The 18,252-nt window shown below is 43.4% G+C and overlaps 1 protein-coding gene across 1 annotated transcript in view; it reads left to right on the top strand.

Moving 5' to 3' along the window:
- Positions 1-18,252, top strand: part of LOC311099209 (uncharacterized protein) — a gene marked incomplete at both ends in the record, with an annotated part of 74,763 nt that overhangs the window by 46,307 nt on the left and 10,204 nt on the right. Inside the window, 10 exons of the mRNA XM_084139890.1 lie at positions 1,894-2,068; positions 2,792-2,884; positions 3,187-3,294; positions 3,438-3,532; positions 3,688-3,838; positions 4,054-4,170; positions 9,388-9,552; positions 15,412-15,498; positions 15,730-15,864; positions 16,163-16,261. Of these exons, the coding sequence (XP_083996016.1) occupies positions 1,894-2,068; positions 2,792-2,884; positions 3,187-3,294; positions 3,438-3,532; positions 3,688-3,838; positions 4,054-4,170; positions 9,388-9,552; positions 15,412-15,498; positions 15,730-15,864; positions 16,163-16,261 (1,225 nt within the window). The remainder of the gene's footprint in view (positions 1-1,893; positions 2,069-2,791; positions 2,885-3,186; positions 3,295-3,437; positions 3,533-3,687; positions 3,839-4,053; positions 4,171-9,387; positions 9,553-15,411; positions 15,499-15,729; positions 15,865-16,162; positions 16,262-18,252) is intronic.

Genomic DNA, 18,252 nt, shown 5'->3' with positions numbered 1-18,252 from the left:
ATTCAATTCAATAATAATAACACAATAAGTTGAAAGGTCATAGATGTATCTTGTATCATTTTAATGCTAAGTACAAGGTCTTTCCCAATTCAGACAACCTGTATCAACCTGTCAAAACCATGTCTCCTGTCCTCCATCTGTAGAAAAACAAGGTAGAGTTGAGTGACATGTATTACTAAACACTTGTGATGTACCGTCTTATTAGAAATCACCTCCTGTTCCTTCAGAGGTGTTTGCCAGCGCCTGATGGGCATGGCAGCGTAGATCAGCTCCAGGCCACAGGACTGGTCATGAAGGAGCCTGACTTATAGATCCGACCCAGCTCCTATCACAGAGAAAGAGAGGGAGGGAGAGAGACTGTCACCCTACAGTCATGGAAGCCAACAGTAAATACACAGTTGAACATGTTGAGCTATGACCAGATCAAATGTGACCAACCTGAAGTGGGACTGGTGCCTGGCCACGTACAGCCTCAGCCTTCTGCTCCTGATATGGTAGGGGGGGTCCCAACGACACTGCTGAACAGCAAATCCACCAGATTTTGTACGTAGCCTGTGAATGAAATAAAATATCACTCAATAAACATATAACAAGATAAATAACTTTCTCTAGTTTGGAAGTAATTATAGAGGGACTAGATTCAGGTTTATACAGAATAGATTCAGGCCGGTGACGCTGACACCGTTACTATGCAACTGCCAGCTGTGTACATTGCTGAATGCTTGCTTACAAGTTTTGCTCTTTGCTGCCAGAGCCATATATTTATTTTAAGTTGGATTGATGTATTTAGCTAGCTAGAGTATCATTCCCCTTTCATCTGTGGTATCAAAGCTAGCCTCGTTCACTAGTATTATCAAATAATGTTGTATAACCAAAAGTAACTGGTAGCTAGCTATCTACCTAGCTACTCACCAATGGCAGTCACAGGTTTGACGGTTGACAGCCAGTAGAAGTGGTAGTGTTGGATGTAATCCTTTCCTGGTCATCTGGCAATATTGTTGAAATGCATTGGAAGTTTGCACCAACTTTATGGAAGCCCATTTTCACTCCTGTTTGATGAACGAAATGTGCGTTGCACCCATATACAGACTTTACAACATGTCTGCATGGCAGCTGGGGGCGGACCACAGCATGTTGTCTCTGGGCAATTTAGCAGGCGACCCAACTGTGGTTTGTTACTACTATCATTTCCCATTGTAGCCAATTCAATTGCAAGTAATTCCGTTTCTAATTTTTTGTTAATTCTGTTATCGATTTGGTAACAATTACGAGTTTTAATCACTTAATAATTCCTAAACAAAAATGTAAATCAGTAAAAACGCTTTAACTAATTGGTAGGTCTACCTTTACTTGTTACTTCTGTGAACTTTCATTATCCTCCCTCATGAGGGAGAGAAATTAGAAAATATCTTAAAGATATGTGGGTTTTTGGTAACGGAATTAAAAGGCACAAGGAAATAATTCCTCCAAAACTAAATAAAGTGTTAATATTAGTTGGCAGGGGTCTTTGCTTCAACATTATTGTGTCTTGATGTATTTCTAATACCGTTTAAGACTTTCTGGTAGATGTTTTCTTACACCCCTTTTCCATCTGTTTGACCAGAAATCAAAGCCTTTGATCATGTCAAATTCTTTAGATGGAAAATGGTTGAAAAATGTATCTATGCCTTCATTTCCCCAAAAATATAGACTCTTAGCTTTCATTTGACACCCAATTTGACATGCTCCTATGAACTTTACATGTTGGTGCTCATGGGTCCTTTTACATGGAAATGACCTTTTATGAATGCTGAACATTTGTAACTGTGAAGCAGTAATGATATGTGAACAAATATTTTGTGAAGACCTAATGTTTGATGATGGACTGAGGTTATAGTCTGTCCCCTCTGCCAGTACTATGGGCCGCCGGCTCTGAGGGGAGATGTTGGCGAACCAGGCCCTCCCGGACCACAGGGATACCAAGGACCAGATGGGTCACCAGGTCCAGTAGGCATAGGACTGCTTGGCCACCCAGGACCCAAAGGCAATAGTGGGGTACCAGGTATCCCTGGCAGAGCTGGCATCCCAGGTAAAGCAACACACACACTTGCCTGCACATGCATGTACACACCAGGGCCCCCCTCATTGAAGCCATGAAGTTCAAGGCCGACCGGGGTACTGCAGGCTGTTGTTTTTAGAAAGCAGAATCCCCCATTATAGTCAATGTGAAAATTGCAATCATCTTGGGCAATATTAGTGTAAATAAACAACAACTTTGAAGACAATCATGGAACCAATAATTACTACTATTACACCAGATGTATTGCCTTGAACCAATTTTATAAAAAAATTGCACTCAGAAGAAGTTATAAGGATAATTTAGTGGCTAATAGCAAAAGCCTGCAGTAGCCCGGTTGGCCAACTTGAGATATTCAATGAGGGGGCAGCACTGAGCTAGCCTGCAACGTCGCTTCCTGGAATTGCTCATACGCATGTTATGTCTTAAATCTCCCCCATGAGATGCCATCTTAGTCGCAAAAATCGACTTACTTGGCTTCAAATGCGCTATTGAGTCTTCACATAGAAATAAATGATGTCACGTGATCGATGGCTTTGACCATTCATATACAGTCATTAGCGCGCACACACACACACTTGTACTACATTTGAGACCCTGCCTCCTTTGCGTATACTATACTCTTGTTTGTGTGTATGATTACAATAAAATAAATAAATTACTGTCTTCCTGATAATTGCCCCTATTTATGCTGATGGTCTGACCCCAGTGTTCTCCCCCCTCTATCCCCACCAGGTCAGAAGGGTGAGCCCAGCAAAAGAGAGGCTGACCAGGGAGTCCCAGGCCCACCAGGACAGATGGGGCTGCCTGGGTTACAGGGCCCCCCAGGTGAGCAACCCAAATGGGGACCGAACCACAGCATGAGAGGGGTGGCTGGAGGTCTATACTACACTGCGCTTGGTGGCATTTCGGTTCTAGCTTGGATCCAAACCGATATGCTTCGTAACAATGGTTAAACGAAGCAAATCATCTTTGGTTCCAGGCTAGAACTGAAATGCCACCAAACTCAGTGTAGTGTGGAGCCACTCCGACCCGAATGTAAGCTTTGCTTTACTGCCATTAGAACCTGACAAAGACCATTATGGTCAAAACATGATAGAAAATAATCATAGAGTTGTTTGTCCACACAGGTCCTCGTGGTGATGCTGGTTTAACAGGAGTAGATGGTAACCGAGGGGAGAAAGGAGTCAGTGGTGGATTCTCCACCCTGGAAGGACAAGGACCCACTGGACAGAAAGGTGAGTCATGCCTACATCTCTTTTAAATATACATTTTATATTGAATTATATTCAAGCTTTTCCCCCATATTTTAGATCCAGTTACTTGTGAATGTAGGTGTATGCATTTGTTAGTAGGACTAGTGTTGCGGTCTGTTTCCTAGGTGACAAAGGGCACCCGGGACCCCCAGGTACCTCTGGAAGCGGCTACCCTGGACGACCCGGCGCACCGGGAATCCCTGGGGCTCCAGGGTCAAAGGTCAGTACTGAACACCGACCCTGTCATGTTTCTGTCGATCTGTGTCTGTCTATATGTTTGTCGTTACCCATCCTTTCATCCATCTAGCCTTCAAAATTCCCTCAGTCGTTCCATCCATCCCGCTAACCATTATGCATCCTTCCATCTACTTTCAGGGTGATGGTGGGTTTGGGGCCCCAGGTCCAGTGGGCCCTAAAGGTTTCCCAGGTGGTGTTGGGGCCCAGGGTCCTCCAGGAGACCCAGGGCTACCGGGACAACCAGGGAATCCAGGACCACTAGGCCTCAATGGCTCGCCAGGCCCGAAAGGTACTTACTTTACACACAGATGGACACAGAGATAAGACAGACTCAGACACGGGATGGGCATGGGACACACAGATACGGACATGGGACACACCCACATTTTGTTGCTAACTCCATTTCTATCACACTTAAGCTCTCCACACTCAACAGCATACACACATGCATTTACACACTGGTGCACATACTCCCAAAGCAGTTATGGCCTTGTCTGTTTGTAGGAAGTAAAGGTGGGGTAGGTTCCCAAGGACCACCTGGTTACGCAGGTACTAACAGTACAGGGGCTACAACCGGACCACCTGGTCCACCAGGACCAGCAGGCAGACGCGGACCTCCAGGTGAGCCCGTGGAGCCTGCTAATGTCCCCACACAGTGTCAGAAAATACATCTTTCTTCTAGGCATCTCACTCGGTTTCTTTCTTTCTTGATTCATTCTTATGTGGTTTCTTCCCTTTCTGTCTTCTTCTCTCTTCTTTCTCTTTCCCCAATAGGCACACCGTGTCATTTCAACGTGGATAATTGGGTAATATTTGGTTGAGACATTGATCAATGAGAATAAAATCTATATTCACCCACTCAAAAAGACAGCCAAAAGTTAGTTGAATTTCCAATGTGTTATCACTATGCTTTCAACCATCTAAAAGCACAACCAAATTCCAATGGGAAATCAATGTCTGATGTTTTGGTTAAATCATCACCCAAATGTCTATCACTGTGCTTTCAACCATTTAAAAGCACGGCAAAGTTCAAATGGGAATACAATGTCAGATATTTAGTTTATTTATACAACATATTAATGTGTTATCACTGTGCTTCATCTAATAGCAGAACCAAATGACCTGGATTACAGTTGAGATTACATTAAAAGTACATGGTGCAAGTGATCAGATTATTACAGCAAGTGTGACGATCTCCACAGACCTGCGGCGACCTGTGCATGCTATTCTGAACAGGCACGCTTTATATGATTACATCAGAAGAAATGTATAGTTAGTGACCTTAAAATGTGGCAGTGGATGTGTTACTCATTTTAAGGTTTAATGTTACATTAGTTTGTTTGTAACATAGCCTTAACTTTAGGCTATTCACTGTATTACAAAAGTAATCAATCAATCAATCAATTTTATTTTATATAGCCCTTCTTACATCAGCTAATATCTCGAAGTGCTGTACAGAAACCCAGCCTAAAACCCCAAACAGCTAGTAATGCAGGTGTAGAAGCACGGTGGCTAGGAAAAACTCCCTAGAAAGGCGAAAACCTAGGAAGAAACCTAGAGAGGAACCAGGCTATGAGGGGTGGCCAGTCCTCTTCTGGCTGTGCCGGGTGGAGATTATAACAGAACCATGCCAAGATGTTCAAAAATGTTCATAAGTGACAAGCATGGTCAAATAATAATCAGGAATAAATCTCAGTTGGCTTTTCATAGCCGATCATTAAGAGTTTGAAAACAGCAGGTCTGGGACAGGTAGGGGTTCCATAACCGCAGGCAGAACAGTTTAAACTGGAATAGCAGCAAGGCCAGGCGGACTGGGGACAGCAAGGAGTCACCACGGCCGGTAGTCCCGACGTATGGTCCTAGGGCTCAGGTCTCTCAGTTGGCTTTTCATAGCCGATCATTAAGAGTTGAAAACAGCAGGTCTGGGACAGGTAGGGGTTTCGTAGCCGCAGGCAGAACAGTTGAAACTGGAATAGCAGCAAGGCCAGGCGGACTGGGGACAGCAAGGTGTCATCATGCCCGGTAGTCCTGACGTATGGTCCTAGGGCTCAGGTTCTCAGAGAGAAAGAGAGAACGAGAGAATTAGAGAGAGCATACTTAAATTCACACAGGACACTGGATAAGACAGGAGAAGTACTCCAGGTATAACCAACTAACCCCAGCCCCCCGACACATAAACTACTGCAGCATAAATACTGGAGGCTGAGACAGGAGCGGTCCGGAGACACTGTGGCCCCATCCGAAGAAACCCCCGGACAGGGCCAAACAGGAAGGATATAACCCCACCCACTCCGCCAAAGCACAGCCCCCGCACCACTAGAGGGATATCCCCAACCACCAACTTACAATCCTGAGACAAGGCCGAGTATAGCCCACAGAGGTCTCCACCACAGCACAAACCAAGGGGGGGGGCGCCAACCCAGACAGGAAGATCACGTCAGTAACTCAACCCACTCAAGTGACGCACCCCTCCCAGGGACGGCATGAAAGAGCACCAGCAAGCCAGTGACTCAGCCCCTGCAACAGGGTTAGAGGCAGAGAACCCCAGTGGAGAGGGGAACCGGCCTGGCAGAGACAGCAAGGGCTGTTCGTTGCTCCAGCCTTTCCGTTCACCTTCACACTCCTGGGCCAGACTACACTCAATCATATGACCTACTGAAGAGATAAGTCTTCAGTAAAGACTTAAAGGTTGAGACTGAGTCTGCGTCTCTCACATGGGTAGGCAGACTGTTCCATAAAAATGGAGATCTATAGGAGAAAGCCCTGCCTCCCGCTGTTTGCTTAGAAATTCTAGGGACAATTAGGAGGCCTGCGTCTTGTGACCGTAGCGTACGTATTGGTATGTACGGCAGGACCAACTCGGAAAGATAGGTAGGAGCAAGCCCATGTAACGCTTTATAGGTTAACAGTAAAACCTTGAAATCAGCCCTTGCCTTAACAGGAAGCCAGTGTAGGGAAGCTAGCACTGGAGTAATATGATCAAATTTCTTGGTTCTAGTCAGGATTCTAGCAGCCGTATTTAGCACTAACTGAAGTTTATTTAGTGCTTTATCCGGGTAGCCGGAAAATAGAGCATTGCAGTAGTCTAACCTAGAAGTAACAAATGCATGGATTAATTTTTCTGCATCATTTTTGGACAGAAAATTTCTGATTTTTGCAATGTTACGTAGATGGAAAAAAGCTGTCCTTGAAACAGTCTTGATATGTTCGTCAAAAGAGAGATCAGGGTCAAGAGTAACGCCTAGGTCCTTCACAGTTTTATTTGAGACGACTTTACAACCATCAAGATGAATTGTCAGATTTAACAGAAGATCTCTTTGTTTCTTGGGACCTAGAACAAGCATCTCTGTTTTGTCCGAGTTTAAAAGTAAAAAGTTTTCAGCCATCCACTTCCTTATGTCTGAAACACAGGCTTCTAGCGAGGGCAATTTTGGGGCTTCACCATGCTTCATTGAAATGTACAGCTGTGTGTCATCCGCATAGCAGTGAAAGTTAACATTATGTTTTCGAATAACATCCCCAAGAGGTAAAATATATAGTGAAAACAATAGTGGTCCTAAAACGGAACCTTGAGGAACACCGAAATGTACAGTTGATTTGTCGGAGGACAGACCATTCACAGAGACAAACTGATATCTTTCCGACAGGTAGGATCTAAACCAGGCCAGAACTTGTCCGTGTAGACCAATTTGGGTTTCCAGTCTCTCCAAAAGAATGTGGTGATCGATGGTGTCAAAGGCAGCACTAAGGTCTAGTAGCACGAGGACAGATGCAGAGCCTCGGTCTGACGCCATTAAAAGGTCATTTACCACCTTCACAAGTGCAGTCTCAGTGCTATGATGGGGTCTAAAACCAGACTGAAGCATTTCGTATACATTGTTTGTCTTCAGAAAGGCAGTGAGTTGCTGCGCAACAGCTTTTTCTAAAATTTTTGAGAGGAATGGAAGATTCGATATAGGCCGATAGTTTTTTATATTTTCCGGGTCAAGGTTTGGCTTTTTCAAGAGAGGCTTTATCACTGCCACTTTTAGTGAGTTTGGTACACATCCGGTGGATAGAGAGCTGTTTATTATGTTCAACATAGGAGGGCCAAGCACAGGAAGCAGCTCCTTCAGCAGTTTAGTAGGAATAGGATCCAGTATGCAGCTTGAAGGTTTAGAGGCCATGATTATTTTCATCATCGTGTCAAGAGATATAGTACTAAAACACTTAAGTGTCTCTCCCGATCCCAGGCCCTCGCAGAGCTGTGCAGATCCAGGACAGCTAAGCCCTGGAGGAATACGCAGATTCAAAGAGGAGTCCGTAATTTGCTTTCTAATGGTCATGATCTTTTCCTCAAAGAAGTTCATGAATTTATCACTGCTGAAGTGAAAGCCATCCTATTGTGTTTGGTTGACAACACAACCAAATATCATTATTTAAGGGAGATTTATCTACTGCTTGGATAGTTCCACCTGTGCCACGGACTAATTGGTCCTCTGTAGCTCAATTGGTAGAGCATGGCGCTTGTAATGCCAGGGTAGTGGGTTCGATCCCTAGAACCACCCATAAGTAAAAATGTATGCGCACATGACTGTAAGTCGCTTTGGATAAAAGCGTCTGCTAAGTGGCATATTATTATTATTATTATTATTATTATTATTATTATTATTAATTCCAGTTTGTGTACAAATTAATAATTTATATGTTGGATTCACGTCTCCATCTCAACCAAAAATCTAAGTTAAAGGATAGGATCAAATCAAACTTTAAACGCACTTTAAAAAGTTTGATTTGATTTAGTCCTATTCTTTAACTTTGATTTTTGGTTGAGAGGGAGATGTGAATCCAACTTATTAATTTGTAGACAAAGTGCAATTAAAGCCAGACTAAATCAGTTGTACAGATGAAACTATCCAAGTAGAAGATACATCTTCAAATGTTGATATCTGGTTGTATTGACAACCAAACATAATTCAACATCACTAAATATCATTACATTTTAAATCAACCAGAGCTTGAAACCCTAGGCCTATTGTATTGTCTATTGTTAGTTTGGTTCTGGATTGAATTGAAACAATAGCTGTTGATAACTTTACAAACGCTATATAGGCCTAAATAGCATCATTGATGATATGAGTGATAAAGTATGGTCACATTTAATTTGCTCTGTTAAACCTACCCTTTGGTATTACTTCTGAGTGGCGAGAACTCCTGAGTGGCGCAGTGGTCTAAGGCACTGCATCGCACTGCAATAGCAACAGTGAATCTGTTTAGTTTTTAAGTGGAGATCGCTCAACAATCATTCTCACAATAGAACATTGGTAATAGTCAATGACAAATATCATAATTTAGCAGGGCTAGACTGGATTAAAACCCTGGATGGGAGACCAAAGGGTGGCTGTAGATGGATAAATTCTCCAGTAGGAGGTGCTGCCCAGCCTATAGTTTTTTTCTTCTTCTGATAGCGGATATAACGTTGAAGATCTGACGTTGTTTTAAAGGTACAAATTCACATTTTATTCAAGGTTTTTCTATGTTTAAATTTGGTTAACATGATGACATAATCCTGTGGTTGAAATTTCACCCTCAAAACAACAGTTTACGTTTATTACTTTTTTTAAAAATCCAATGTCTTTTCCATGGAGATTCCACGTCACAATACGTTCAAACAACGTTGATTCAACCAGTTTGTGCCCAGTGGGTCCTCTCTTCTCTTTTGCCAATACTTTCCTGACTGCTTCCTCTCTCTTCCTCTCCATTCAACTTCCTCTTTTCTCCTCCCTTCTCTTTTCTTTCTCTCTCTTGTTTCTCTTTCTCTCCATCCACTAATCGACCACAGTCCCTCCTCTCACCCAGGTTTATATGGACAGACGGGTGAGCTTGGGGCCCCTGGCGCGCAAGGTTTTGGACATTCAGGCCCGGCGGGTGACCCTGGGCCTCCTGGGGTCTCAGGACCCGGAGTGCAGGGGCTGGATGGACAGAAGGGAGGCAGAGGGAGAGATGGGTTAACAGGCGCACCAGGTACATTAACAGAACGGATACATTCAACACATTGGTAACACTTCAAAGCTAACAGATCAAATCAAATTGTATTTGCCACATGCGCCGAATACAACAGGTGTAGACCTTACAGTGAAATGCTTACTTACAAGCCCTTAACAAACAATGCAATTTTAAGAAAAATAAGTAAAAAATAGATAAGTACAAAATAATTAAAGAGCAGCAGTGAAATACAATAACAGTAGGGAGGCTATACAGTGGGGGAAAAAAGTATTTAGTCAGTCACCAATTGTGCAAGTTCTCCCACTTAAAAAGATGAGAGAGACCTGTAATTTTCATCATAGGTACATGTCAACTATGACAGACAAATTGAGAAAAAAAAATCCAGAAAATCACATTGTAGGATTTTTTATGAATTTATTTGCAAAATATGGTGGAAAATAAGTATTTGGTCACCTACAAACAAGCAAGATTTCTGGCTCTCACAGACCTGTAACTTCTTCTTTAAGAGGCTCCTCTGTCCTCCACTCGTTACCTGTATTAATGGCACCTGTTTGAACTTGTTATCAGTATAAAAGACACCTGTCCACAACCTCAAACAGTCACACTCCAAACTCCACTATGGCCAAGACCAAAGAGCTGTCAAAGGACACCAGAAACAAAATTGTAGACCTGCACCAGGCTGGGAAGACTGAATCTGCAATAGGTAAGCAGCTTGGTTTGAAGAAATCAACTGTGGGAGCAATTATTAGAAAATGGAAGACATACAAGACCACTGATAATCTCCCTCGATCTGGGGCTCCACGCAAGATCTCACCACGTGGGGTCAAAATGATCACAAGAACGGTGAGCAAAAATCCCAGAACCACACAGGGGGACCTAGTGAATGACCTGCAGAGAGCTGGGACCAAAGTAACAAAGCCTACCATCAGTAACACACTACGCCGCCAGGGACTCAAATCCTGCAGTGCCAGACGTGTCCCCCTGCTTAAGCCAGTATATGTCCAGGCCTGTCTGAAGTTTGCTAGAGTGCATTTGGATGATCCAAAAGAGGATTGGGAGAATGTCATATGGTCAGATGAAACCAAAATAGAACATTTTGGTAAAAACTCAACTCGTCGTGTTTGGAGGACAAAGAATGCTGAGTTGCATCCAAAGAACACCATACCTACTGTGAAGCATGGGGGTGGAAACATCATGCTTTGGGGCTGTTTTTCTGCAAAGGGACCAGGACGACTGATCCGTGTAAAGGAAAGAATGAATGGGGCCATGTATCGTGAGATTTTGTGTGAAAACCTCCTTCCATCAGCAAGGGCATTGAAGATGAAACGTGGCTGGGTCTTTCAGCATGACAATGATCCCAAACACACCACCCGGGCAACGAAGGAGTGGCTTCGTAAGAAGCATTTCAAGGTCCTGGAGTGGCCTAGCCAGTCTCCAGATCTCAACCCCATAGAAAATCTTTGGAGGGAGTTGAAAATCCGTGTTGCCCAGCGACAGCCCCAAAACATCACTGCTCTAGAGGAGATCTGCATGGAGGAATGGGCCAAAATACCAGCAACAGTGTGTGAAAACCTTGTGAAGACTTACAGAAAACGTTTGACCTGTATCATTGCCAACAAAGGGTATATAACAAAGTATTGAGAAACTTTTGTTATTGACCAAATACTTATTTTCCACCATAATTTGCAAATAAATTCATTAAAAATCCTACAATGTGATTTTCTGGAGAAATAAAATCAAATTTTGTCTGTCATAGTTGACGTGTACCTATGATGAAATTTACAGGCCTCTCTCATCTTTTTAAGTGGGAGAACTTGCACAATTGGTGGCTGACTAAATACTTTTTTTCCCCACTGTATACAGGGGGTACCGGTACAAAGTCAATGTGCTGGGGCACAGGTTAGTCGAGGTAATATGTACATGTGGGTAGAGTTGAAGTGACTATGCATAGATAATAAACAGAGAGTAGCAGCAGCGTAAAAGAGGGGGTGGGGTGGGGGGTCAATGCAAATAGTCCGGGTAGCCATGATTAGCTGTTAAGGAGTCTTATGGCTTGGGGGTAGAAGCTGTTAGGAAGGCTTTTGGACCTAGACTTGGCGCTCCGGTACCGCTTGCCGTGCAGTAGCAGAGAGAACTGTCTATGACTAGGGTGGCTGGAGTCTTTTGCAATTTTTAGGGCCTTCCTCTGACACCGCCTGGTACAGAGATCCTGGATGGCAGGAAGCTTGGCCCCAGTGATGTACTGGGCCGTACGCACTACCCTCTGTAGTGCCTTGTGGTCGGAGGCCGAGTAGTTGCCATTCCAGGCAGTGATGCAACCAGTCAGGATGCTCTCGATGGTGCAGCTGTATAACTTTGAGGATCTGAGGACCCATGCCAAATCTTTTCAGTCTCCTGAGGGGGAATGGCCTTTGTCGTGCATTCTTCACGACTGTCTAGGTGTGTTTGGACCATGATAGTTTGTTGGTGATGTGGACACCAAGGAACTTGAAGCTCTCAACCTGCTCCACTACAGCCCCATCGATGAGAATGGGGGCGTGCTCAGTCCTCTTTTTTTCATTTTTTTTGTAGTCCACAATCATCTCCTTTGTCTTGATCACGTTGAGGGAGAGGTTGTTATCCTGGCACCACACGGTCAGGTCTCTGACCTCCCTATAGGACACTGTTGTGTCGTCAGCAAACTTAATGATGGTGTTGGAGTCGTGCCTGGCCATGCAGTCATGGGTGAACAGGGAGTACAGGAGGGGACTGAGCACACACCCTTGAGGGGCCACCGTGTTGAGGATCAGCGTGGCAGATGTGTTGATACCTACCCTTACCACCTGGGGGTGGCCCGTCACGAAGTCCAGGATCCAGTTGCAGAGGGAGGTGTTTAGTCCCAGGGTCCTTAGCTTAGTGATGAGCTTTGAGGGCACTATGGTGTTGAACGCTGAGCTGTAGTCAATAAATAGCATTCTCACATAGATGTTCCTCTTGTCCAGGTGGGAAAGGGCAGTGTGGAGTGCAATAGAGATTGCATCATCTGTGGATCTGTTGGGGTGGTATGCAAATTGGAGTGGGTCTAGGGTTTCTAGGATAATGGTGTTGATGTGAGCCATGACCAGCCAATGATTGTACGTTGGCTAGTAGGACTGATGGTAGAGACAGATTACTCACTCGCCGTCGGATCCTTACAAGGCACCCCGACCTACGTCCACGATATCTCCGTCTCTTTCTCATGCGAATGTGTCACGCTCTGGCTCCGGGACTTTGTATGTTGAGCCAGGGTGTGTTCGTTTTGTTGTGTGTTGGTTGTGTTGTCTTGGTTGGTCAATGACTCCCAATCGGAGGTAACGAGTGTCAGCTGTCGGCTCGTTATCTCTGATTGGGAGCCATATTTATACTGTGTGTTTTCACCTTGTGGTTGTGGGTTTTTGTTCCATGTTCAGTCATTGTCACTTTTGGACTTCACGTATCGTCATTTTGGTTTTGTTGTTTTCGTGGTTGCTTTATTTAATAAAGTCAACATGTTCGCTACAAACGCTGCGCTTTGGTCCACTCATTCCGTAGACGGTCGTGACAGAATGACGAGGATTTGGGCTTTATCAGGTGTCTGTAGAATATCCTTTGCGTCCGACTCGTTGAATAAATAATCTTCGTCCAATACGAGGTGAGTAATCGCTGTCCTGATATCCAGAAGCTATTTTTGGTCATTAGAGACGGTGGCAGAAACATTATGTACAGAATAAATTACAAATAACGCGAAAAAACACACATAATAGCACATTTGGTTAGGGGGCCTTAAAAAGGCAGCCATCTCCTCCGGCGCCATTAATAATGTGCTAAGATATGTTGTAAGCATGTCTGAGCATTTATAGTACACTGTCTTATAAGGCTTAGCAAAGTTACAGTGCATCTGTTGGCTCACAAATACCTTTTTAAAAAATGGTAAGGGCATGGATCAGAAAACTAGTCAGGATCTGGTGTGATCACCATTTGCTTCATACAGCTCGACACATCTTTGCATAGAGTTGATCAGGCTGTTGATTGTGGCCTGTGGAATGTTTTCCCACTCCTCTTCAATGGCTGTGTGAAATTGCTGGATGTTGGTGGGAACTGGAACGCGCTGTCGTACAGCATCCTAAGCATGCTCAATGGGTGACATGTCTGGTGAGTATGCAGGCCATGGAAGAACTGGGACATTTTCAGCTTCCAGGAAATGTGTACAGATCCTTGCGACATGGGGCTGTGCATTATCATGCTGAAACATGAGGTGATGGTTGCGGGTGAATGGCACGACAATGGGCCTCAGGATCTCGTCACGCAATCTCTGTGCATTCAAATTGCCATCAATAAAATGCAATTGTGTTCGCTGTCTGTAGCTTATGCCTGTCCGTACCATAACCCCACCGCCACCATGGGGCACTCTGTTCACAACGTTGGCATCAGCAAACCACTCACCCACACGACGCCACACACGCTGTCTGCCATCTGCCCGGTACAGTTGAAACCGGTATTCATCCGTGAAGAGCACACTTCTCCAGTGTGCCAGCGGCCATCGAAGGTGAGCATTTGCCACTGAAGTCGGTTACGACACAGAACTGCAGTCCAGTCAAGACCCTAGTCAGGACGACGAGAATGCAGATGAGCCGGTTTCCGACAGTTTGTGCAGAAATTCTTCGGTTGTGCAAACCCAGTTTCATCAGCTGTCCGGGTGGCTGGTCTCAGACGAAGCTGGATGTGGAGGTCCTGGGCTGGCGTGGTTACACGTGTTGTGTGGTTGTGAGGCCGGTTGGACGTACTGCCACATTCTCTAAAACTACGTTGGAGGCAGCTTACGCTAGTGAAATAAACATTACATTTTCTGGTAACAGCTCTGGTGGACATTCCTGCAGTCAGCATGCCAATTGCATGCTCCCTGAAAACTTGAGACATCTGTGGCATTGTGTTGTGTGACAAAACTGCACATTTTAGAGTGGCCTTGTATTGTCCCCAGCACAAGGTGCACCTGTGTAATGATCATGCTGTTTAATCAGCTTCTTGATATACCACACCTGTCAGGTGGATGGATTATCTTGGCAAAGGAGAAATGGTCACTAACAGTGATGTAAACAGATTTGTGCACAACATTTGAGAGAAATAAGCTTTTTGTGCATATGGAATATTTCTGGGATATTTTATTTCAGCTCATGAAACATGGGACCAACAATTTACATGTTGCGTTAATATTTTTGTTCAGTGTATGAGGCGACAGTACAGAATGTCACCTTTTCATTTGGGTATTTTGATACATATTGGTTTTACTTTTTTAGAAATGATTTTTTTATATATATCTAGTACCCCCATTTGAAGGTGTCACATTCACTTATAGTGTATTAAAGTAGTCACATGTTTATTATTTGGTCCCATATTCCTAGCACGCAATGATTACATCAAGCTTGTGACTCTACAAACTTGTTGGATTAATTTGTAGTTTGTTTTGGTTGTTTCAGATTATGTTGTGCCCAATAGAAATGAATGGTAAATAACTTGTGTAATTTTGGAGTCACTTTTATTGTAAATAAGAATATAATATGTTTCTAAACACTTCTACATTAATATGGATGCTACCATGATTAAGGATAATCATGAATGAATTGTGAATGATGAGTGAGAAAGTTAGAAGCATAAATATCATACCCCAAAAAAGCATTTAAAAAAAAAAATCAAACCTCCCTCCTGTGAAGTAGGAACTAGTGTCAAATGCATAGGATTCTGTAACCAGTCACAAATAATGTTTGATTAAATTGAATGTGCTCCGGTGTCATTACATTGAGTTAGTCTAATACTTCACAGGGACCTGGGTAATGTATTTTTTACTACTACAGTAGTTGATGCAGTGTATGTTAACTACTACAGGTCCTCGAGGTGACCCTGGGCTGGATGGAAGATCTGGACCTGGCCTTGACGGACCCCCTGGATCTGGAGGACCACCCGGCCCCAGAGGTCAGAGGTCACACATATGTACAGACGCGTACGCACACAGGCGTGCGTACACACACACGTACACACACACACTTGGACTGGCAAACACACACTCGCGCGCACACTTGGACTTGCAAACACACACACAGACGTGCGCACACACTCACAAGTACAAATATACTGTAAAACATAAAGGTGGTGATGATACTGATATACAGTATAAGGATTATTATTCTGTGTGTTTCTCGGCAGGGTCGGATGGCCGTGAAGGGGATAAAGGCCATAGAGGTGTACCAGGCCCTGTGGGGGACAACGGAATCCCAGGTCCTCCTAGCCCAGGACCTATCACAGACTTATATGGGTTCCCAGGGGACCCTGGACAGCCTGGTGAGCACCATAGAGACTCTGCGATCAATTCAATCAAACCCACAATGGAGTATTTACGCAGAAGAACTTATTACTCGTGGTCAAATGGAAACAAGGTTGTGTAAAAAGATACTACTACGAGGTATACTCAGCTCACATGTACAGTGTGCAGATGTTTCCAGTTGTCAGAGTGCAAATGCATAAGGATACTGTGCAAAAAAATGCTATGACAGGTCCCGTTTGAATCACGGACCAAAATATGTAATCAAATATTGTGAGTAATATGGTCATTTAATGTGGATTATCTGTTGTACAATAGGTATGCTTGGTTTTCCTGGTGTTAGAGGAGACCCTGGATATCCTGGTCCAAAAGGCATTGATGGGAGGGATGGTGACCCAGGAAAACATGGACCTAGAGGTGTGTGTGCGTGCGATAAGGAAAGTCCTGCTTTGTGGTACTGACTGCAGTAGTGATGGTAGTTCTGGTAATAGTAGTGGCCACTGTTTCCAAATACTAACAAAAATAATGCAAGTCAATATCCACGATATCACCATGGCCGATACTAAATATGATCATGTCCAGTCATATCCAAATCATCTTTATTCAGTTTGACAATCAATTTCAGACACTTTGGGATGATGTGGACATGGCATGCAAAACACGCTCATATTGGGGATGTTGACAGGATATTGCTATCCAAAGTTCTCTACATCACACCTGTGTACTTAAAGGAAATCTCCACTCAATAGCTATATTTTGGTATTTGTTTCAATAGTCCATTGTTGACATAGTCTCAAACTGTTTTGCTTGTCAGCAATCAAGTTTTCAAGATGTGTAACTTTCAAAATAAAGAGATCATCCCCGGATGATGGTGTTAATTGTCCATGACCTGATTTGCAAATGTCAGAAAGATCAACAAGAGTTCACACAGATTGTATTATTTAACCAGATTTATTAAAGTAGGATAAACGCAAGGGAACCATCAAATACACAAATGGAACTTAACTTGTCTGATTTCACAGGTTTCAACAACACACTATCACAGCTTATTGTGAAATAGACACAAATTACTTATTCCAAATTTGTGACAGGCACACGAAAAAGTCATTTTTTGTGTGTATTACACGACTTTCATCACAAAGCATTTCATGTGTATAACACGATATTCTTTATTCGTAACGCATTCGTGTACATTGCACAAATTCCAATTTGTTGTGGCTAACATTAGCTAGGCTAGCTAGGTGGCTAACGTTTGCTAGGCTAGAGGTTAGGGTTAGGATTTAGGGTTAGGTAATATGCTAGCTAAGTAGTTATAGGGTTAAGGTTAGGGGAAGGGTTAGCGAACATGCTAAGTAGTTGCAAAGTAGCTAAAAAGTAGTAAGTAGTTGCTAATTAGCTAAAATTGTCCGTGATGAGATTTGAACATGCAACCTTTGGGTTGCAAGACGTTCGTGTTATACGCCCACCCATCCTCCCCAACCAACCTCTCTCCTATCGTTTCTGTCTTAAGTAACCTACTCATTATCTGTGATTTTGAAATTTACTGTATACAAAATCTTGTACTGCTTATGAAAATAAACTTTTTTGTGTGCCTGTCACGAATTTCCAATAAGCAATTTGTGTCTATTTCACAGTAGTCTGTGATACTGGGTTGGGTTTCAAATAAGAAAAATTTTCATTTTAAAATGAGCTTGGCCATGTTAACAATCTTAACAATGATTAAACAAGAGAAAAATCACACAATGCTAAAATATAATGAGGAAGTTGAGTTCAACTATTCTCTGTCAATCCGAGCATGTGAGTGGAGCTGGAGTGGAGCGAGGAGCGGAGTGAGGAGCGGAGCCTGCCCAATTTGACTGGAGTGAGATTCCCAAAGGCTGGAGTGTCGGCCTTCTCACCCGCTCCAGGAGCGCTCACTTCACCAGCTCAGGGCATGCCCGCCCCAGCATGCATTTGTAGTCTACTTGTGTGCTGCTATAGCCTTTTGCTTTAGCTACTGTCATGGAGTTCGCTAAATATTTTCTTTATGATAAAACACACAGGTGCTAAATCAAGGTGACTTAGAAAGATGAGGACTAAGAGCAAGAGATGGAGTGTGGTGATGTAGTGTCCAAAACTAAAGAATCATTGTGGAATCTGAAAAGACACTTGATGGTGTACTTACTATGTGCACATGCTAAAATAAAGGAATGAGGTGGGTAGATAACTGTCATTATAGCAAAGTATTTATAAACAAAAAATCAGATCTCTTAAACGTTTCGTTAATTTTCGTTCTATTACCTATACAATAGGCCATAATTTAGTTTTGGCCCAATAGGCCTGGCATATTCCCACGTTCAAGGAGCTTTCCGTTTTGATTTGATTATTTTGGCCTAAAAAAATAAAAATATCTCTGCCCAGCCTGGCAA

The sequence above is a fragment of the Coregonus lavaretus genome, assembly GCF_964263955.1.
Source record: "Coregonus lavaretus genome assembly, chromosome: 23".
Lineage (NCBI taxonomy): Eukaryota > Metazoa > Chordata > Actinopteri > Salmoniformes > Salmonidae > Coregonus > Coregonus lavaretus.
Note: the sequence above shows the minus strand (reverse complement) of the source record. Positions and strands in the feature narration are given on the sequence as shown.